The sequence below is a fragment of the Penaeus vannamei genome, chromosome 31, assembly GCF_042767895.1.
Source record: "Penaeus vannamei isolate JL-2024 chromosome 31, ASM4276789v1, whole genome shotgun sequence".
Classification (NCBI taxonomy): Eukaryota; Metazoa; Arthropoda; class Malacostraca; order Decapoda; family Penaeidae; genus Penaeus; species Penaeus vannamei.
The window spans coordinates 11,631,366-11,638,457 of NC_091579.1; the positions used below are offsets into that span (position 1 = coordinate 11,631,366).

Sequence of the window (7,092 nt, forward strand, 5' to 3'; positions counted from 1 at the left end):
TTCTGTCTTTTTCTATGTTTTCCCTCTTTTTTCTTTCTTTTTTCCTTTTCGTCTTCTTTGTCTTCTTTTAACTGTTCTTCTTTATCGTCCTTATCTCCTTCAAATTATCTTAGTCTTTACGTGTAAAAAAAATTACTTTGAACACAGGAAATCTTGCTGATTCTACATGTTTTCTTGGTGTTAAGAAGAACAGCAATACAGCAAATATATATAGCAAAGGTGACATAGCAAATATATAGATAAGTGTGTCTGTAATAACGATGATGATAATAATGATAATGCTGTTCATGATGATAAAAATAATAATAATAAAGATGATGATGACAATGATAATGATGATTATAATGATAATAATGATAAGAACAATAATGATTATGATAATAAAAAGGATAATGATAATGATAAAGATAGTGATAATAATAATGATAATGTTTATTGTGATAATGATAATAATAATAATAATGATAATAGCACCACTAATAGTAATTATCATATAGTTCTACTAATAATGATTGTGATGATAACAGTGATAATAATAATTATTATGATAATAATAACGAGGATGTTAATGATAATGATATTGATGATATAAATGACAATGATAATAGTAATAATAATGATATTAGTCATAAAAATAATAATAATAATACCAATGATTTAGGGTTTACTGACACTCCCTTGTGTGTATATATGTGTGCGTATGTCTATGTTTATATCTCTTTTTATACTTATGTGTACGCGCACGTGTACATGCATATGTATGTAACCCTAAACGTGTTATCAGGCCACGGTCTCTGCCTCTCAAAAGGCCTCCCGGAGCCCCTTCTCTCGCGAAACATGTCAACAACACGTCTACTTTACGAGTTTATTTAAAAGTCCGTCGTCGAGTTTCCTTGCTGGCCCGTCTCTGTCTCGCCTTCATCAGCTACAAGCATAATAAGTCACGAGTAAATAGATGAGGAGAGAAGCATCCTCGTAACTATCCCGCGGATCGTAACTCCGTCGGATTCTGTTCTGTCGGCCCGACGGGGAAATAAATCTCCCGACACATGAAAGGGGTTTTTCGAGACAGATGGAGGAATCGGGAGAGTTTCGCGGAGCCGAAAGGATAGGAGGGAAGGAAGGAGGGAATAAAGGAAAGAGGGAAGGGAAGGGAGGGAGAAAGGGAAGGGAAGGACGGAAGGAAGGAAGGGATGGGAAAGAAAGAAAGAAAAGGAAGGAAGGATAGAAAAGAGGGGAGGGAAAGGGGAAAGAAGATAGGGCAGGCAGGAGGTACTGTAAGGAGAGGAAAAGATGGGAAAGGAAAGAGAGATGGAAGCGGCAGAGAAAAGGAAGGGAAGGGAGGGAAAGGGGAGAAAAAATAGAAGAGGAGGGAAGGAAAGAACGAGATGTAATAAGAAAGATAAGAGAAAACGAAATGAATAAAAGGAAACTGAAATAGAAAGGAGATGGATATGAAAGGAAAACGGAAGAGAAGAAGAAGAAAACCTCTTTAGCCGCAATTTTCACGTTCTTCGCCACAACGCTGCATCTTTGCGTTCTCACGTTGAGGGGAGATGACACTAATGGTCCCATAGACGTTCAAAAAAAACTACATAACTTCCTCTCTGCGTATTTATGTTGTACGTACGAATTAAGGGACAGTAAATACATTTTCGCGTGCTGTGTGCATGGATTTAGTACCCAAAGTATAACTGTATTAGTTACATTTTTAAGCCGTTATCGAAATTAGAAATACGTGAGGGAGAAAAGACGAAAAAATATAGAGAAAGAGAATATCAAGTTGAGATTTATGTAGATATGCCTCATACACGATGCATATTCGTGATAGAAACACGTATAATAGATAGAATATATTGACAAACAGAGAGATAAGTGAACCCGAGACCACAGAAAGGGGGGGGGGACAAAAACCCACCGAGAAGAGAAATAATCCTGAATATACTAAAAAAAATTAATGAATAGACAAACAAGACCCCCCGCCAAAAAAAAAAATAAAATAAAAAAAAGGAAAGAGACCAGAGGGGAACGAAGACAAAGATGACGACAGGGCAGAAGGAGAGGAGTCATTAGTCAGGACAAGAAAGTTTTTTTTCCTCTCTTCACCTCTCCCAAGAAGTTCGTGAGTGTATTGGGACAGCAGAGGTTTGTTCGCCATTCAACAGGTGTGTCTCGACCCTGCTGTTTAGGCTTAAACCTTGCAGCTGTTTTAAACCTTCTTGGGTACACCGTTTTATATATGTGTGTGTGTTCAGTTTTTTTTTTTTTTTTTTTTTTTTTTTTTTTTTTTTTAACCTTCATCCTCTTCTTTGTCGTGTTTACTATAAAGTTCTTTTTTTTAATTGAGAATTTTATCTTGAGACATTTGGAGATTTCTTCTTCTTCTTCTTCTTCTTCTTCTTCTTCTTGAGATAAGTGAACGTTCCTAACAAATATTTCAGTGGCTGAACCTTCTCACGCCCACGCCTACGCTGAGCTAATTGATGTTTTCACTTTTTGGGCGTAAAGTTTATGTCTAGAATCTCGCGTCGGAATCTGTTTCATTTTCTATCGTCCATAAAGGTGATTCCTTCTTTATCTAAGGTTTTTAATTATGTTTTCCGATGTGATTTGAGATTATCTTTTTTTTCTTTTCTTTTACTGGTGTGATTCCGTATCTTCACGTTTTTTTTTCATCTAATTTATTCTATTTTTCGTTTAATTCATTTTCTGGTGTATTTTGTTATATCATATTCTATCTGTTTCGAATCACTGGTACCGTCTTAGCGAATTAATCTTCTCATTGCGATAAACATAACGTATAAATAGATATAACACATATATACATACATACATACATATATACATACATACATGCATATATATTGAGGATCATATAACGCAATAATATTTTACTATTGGATATCTTTTCTTTTTCTTAGTCTGGGAATTACTATTTTCAAATTCTAAACTGATTATTCCAATATCGTCGTATAATATCTGTTTTCTATTCATTCATCAGTCTATTTCCTTGATTATTAGATAAATCGATCATCTGTTTATGTCTCTATTCATTATTATTTCTTCAAATAAATCGACTCAAAACATAACAAGACACTACCATATGACTTCGACTGCCATTTTTTAATTCAAAATCCAAATATATATATATATATATATATATATATATATATATATATATATATATATATATATATATATATATATATGAAAATAAGAACAAATATGAATCGCAAATTTTTGGATCTTTTTTTGAACTTTCGATTTTCCGACAACTTACGGCTTATAACCCAGTCAAACCAAATGAAAAAAAGAGAAATCGCAATGAAAAATCAGATAAAAATGAGATACACATAACTACTCATCTACACATACAAAATACACACATTCGACACACGATACAACACAACACAACGAAATTTAAGGACCAATCAATGCAAAGAAAGAAAGAAATACATGTATCATATTCACTTCGTATGTATCCCGAAACATCGCTTTCCCGACAGTAATTTCCCAAAAGTGTTAAAGTCCACTCGATATATGAGTAATAAATAATAATAATAATAATAATGATAATAATAATAAACAAATGATAATAATAATAATAATTAAAATCGCTTTCCCTACAGTAAATTTCCTCACACGTTTTAAAATCCACTTGATATATGAGTAATAAATAATAATAACAATAATAATAATAAACAAATGATAATAATAATAATAATTAAAATCGCTTTCCCTACAGTAAATTTCCCAAAAGTGTTAAAATCCACTTGATATATGAGTAATAAATAATAATAATAATAATAAACAAATGATAATAATAATGATAATTAAAATCGCTTTCCCTACAGTAAATTTCCTCACACGTTTTAAAATCCACTTGATATATGAGTAATAAATAATAATAACAATAATAATAATAAACAAATGATAATAATAATAATAATTAAAATCGCTTTCCCTACAGTAAATTTCCCAAAAGTGTTGAAATCCACTTGATATATGAGTAATAAATAATAGTAATAATAATAATAAACAAATGATAATAATAATAATAATTAAAATCGCTTTCCTTGCAGTAAAATTCCCCACAAGTATTAAAATCCACTTGATATATGAGTAATAAATAATAATAATAATAATAAACAAATGATAATAATAATAATAATTAAAATCGCTTTCCTTGCAGTAAAATTCCCCACAAGTATTAAAATCCACTTGATATATGAGTGATATAAACAACCCATCGTTATAATATGAAAGTATTATAATATCATATAATGTAATCTAATGATAATATAATATAACATAATATAGTATAATAGTATAATATAATCATAATATAATAGTAATATAAACAACCCACCGTTATATTATAATATAATATGATATAATAGTATTACAACATTATATGATATAACGTAATAGTATCATAATATGATATAAAATAACATAATAGTATTATAATATGGTATGATATAACGCAACAGTATCATAACATAACATAATATAATGTAATGATATAATATAATCATAATATAACATTAATATAAACAGCCCACTGGGAGACGATACCGGTGTGAAAAACCCACCTTGGAATCGGACTCCTCTGAATATTGCCAACCCGGCCGCTAATTGTTTGTTTCTAAATAAAAAGAAAATAATTCAAAAGAAGAATAAGAAAGGTAAAGGATGTGGAAGAAATAAATACCAATAAAAAAAGGGAAATATAGTTTTTTCTTCTTTTTCTTTTGATAAATACACAGGATTTTAAGTGTATGTGTGTTTGCGCGGGTTTATACGTATGGAATCATGAAAGCTTGCAATCAACGCTGCGAAGGTTTATATGCCTATTATCACCTTTATTTATTTACTCATTTGTCTTTTCCTCCACGGAACAAATATAATGATAATAATAGTAATAATGATAATAATAATGATAGTAACAATAATAATAATAATGATAATAATAATAATGATGATAACAATAATAATAATAACAATAATAATAATAATAATGATAATAATAATAATAATAATAATAATAATAATAATAATAATAATAATGATGATAACAATAATAATAATAACAATAATAATAATAATAATAATAATAATAATAATAATATTGATAACAATAATAATAATAAACAAATGATAATGATAATAATAATTAAGATTAAAATAAAACAATAAACTTGTACTTGGGTTTTAGGAACTTTAATAACAATTATCAAAGAGATATGAACATCGATCGATTAATATGAAACATAAGCTGGATCTTAACTGACACCTTCGATTTAGTTATTAAGGTTGATGATTACTTCATTTGTTAGTTATCAATTAATTTAGATATGCGAGAGCGAGACGAATTGGAAATTCTGAAGAGATCGGGTTAAAAAAACTGTTTGATGTAAATATGCTTATGGAATAATGATGGTGATGATAATGATAATGATAGCAGGAATAATATTGATAGTAATAATGATAATGATAATAGCAATAGTAAACCAATAATGATAGTAGTGATGATGATAATGATGATACTGATGTTGACGATGATAATGATGATAATGATAATAATGAAAGATAACAATTATAATGATGATAATAATGATAGTAATAATACTAACAATAATAATAACAATGATGAAATAATGAAAATAACGAGGATGCTGATGATAATAATGATAACAAACATAGTAATAGCAAGTATCATAATGACGATAGTAATAAAGATAATGATGCGAATCGGTATGACAACAACAACAAAGAAAATAAAAAGTTCTTCGTCCAAAATGTAAATGGCAGATTTCAAAACCTTTTATCTTTATTTTCATTTTCTTTCAAGGCGAGCAGACCTACCGCTCTGACAGTCTCAAGGCTAAAACAGAGCGGCATTCAAGCTGAAATAAGATAAATAGATAGAATTGTCCTTCAGTTTTGCCCAAAGAAAATACGTCATGAAGCGGACACTTTTTCTCAAACATTCATTCAGAGGGATACGAATGCAAAATAAATTGTATGTATCTGAAGGTATACTTATCTTATATGCGTGCGTGGTGTGTGTAAGTATATGCATATGTATACACAGAATGTAGATATATTTGCTTGACTGAAGACAGACGAAGAGAAAGGGAGAGAGAAAGAGAGAGGGAGAGAGAGAGAGAGAGACAGAGACACAGAGAGAGAGAGAGGCAGATAACGTATACATGTAAACGTACACGTGTTTACATATAAGACATACATACCAACGTACATACAGAGACACGAGCACGTAGAAAGTGTACATGGCAAGCGAATCAGACACGGAACATGTTTGGAGGACAGAGCATGACACAGATACAAAGCATAGAAGAGAGAATCGTAATGTAATGAGCGTTCCCAACAGAATCGAATCCCTTCAGGAGTCTTCGTCGCGTGATCCCCTTGTAGCGCCGTCAGTCTGCTTTAGGTTCGGAATCCTTCAGCGCACGAACACTCACGTATACGGAGGCCGATAACACTACATTTATAGAACGTTTTGGAGCCCGAGGATTGGCGTGGCGCTGCGGCCGACGGCGCGTAAGGGAAGGAGGGAGATCGGAAGGAATGGGAATTGGGGAAAGGAGAGGGAAGAGAGGGGAAGGAAGAGGGAAGAGAGGTCGCGGTAGCGGCGGCGGCGGCGGGAGGAGGAGAGAGACACCTTGATGAACGTGGAGAAGAAAGGGAGTGACCGGGGAATTAGAGGGGAGAGGAGGAGAACAGAGAGGGGAGTGAGGGAGGGGGGGGAGGGGGAGCCAGCGCCGCGGCCACCGGGCTGAGCGGCGGACATGAGCGTATGACACAGGACATGGATCTCGGTCAGCCTTGGCAACTGGCACCTCCCCCCAACCTCGGTGCCGGCCGGTGCCACGGTGCCCCTCGACGGAGGACGGGCGGCAAGGCGAACACGGGGACACAGTACACTGGGGCGTGGAGAGGATACCCACCTTGGCCGGGGTGTAAAGCCGCATAGCCACGGAGGTGAGATGGGCACACCCGCCTCGCACACACTACATACGACACTGGGACCGGGCCTGACACTATGCCAAGATTCTGGCCCTGTCG

At 33.4% G+C, this 7,092-nt stretch overlaps 1 protein-coding gene across 2 annotated transcripts in view; it reads right to left on the reverse strand.

Moving 5' to 3' along the window:
• LOC113820212 (pneumococcal serine-rich repeat protein) overlaps window positions 1-7,092 on the reverse strand; it is an 86,064-nt gene extending 78,972 nt beyond the window's left edge. Inside the window, exon 1 of one of the 2 annotated variants that reach the window (XM_070143858.1) lies at window positions 6,975-7,092. In XM_070143858.1, coding sequence (XP_069999959.1) covers window positions 6,975-6,998 — 24 coding nt within the window. In that variant the 5' untranslated portion in view covers window positions 6,999-7,092. The remainder of the gene's footprint in view (window positions 1-6,974) is intronic. The other variant, XM_070143857.1, reaches the window with a different exon arrangement.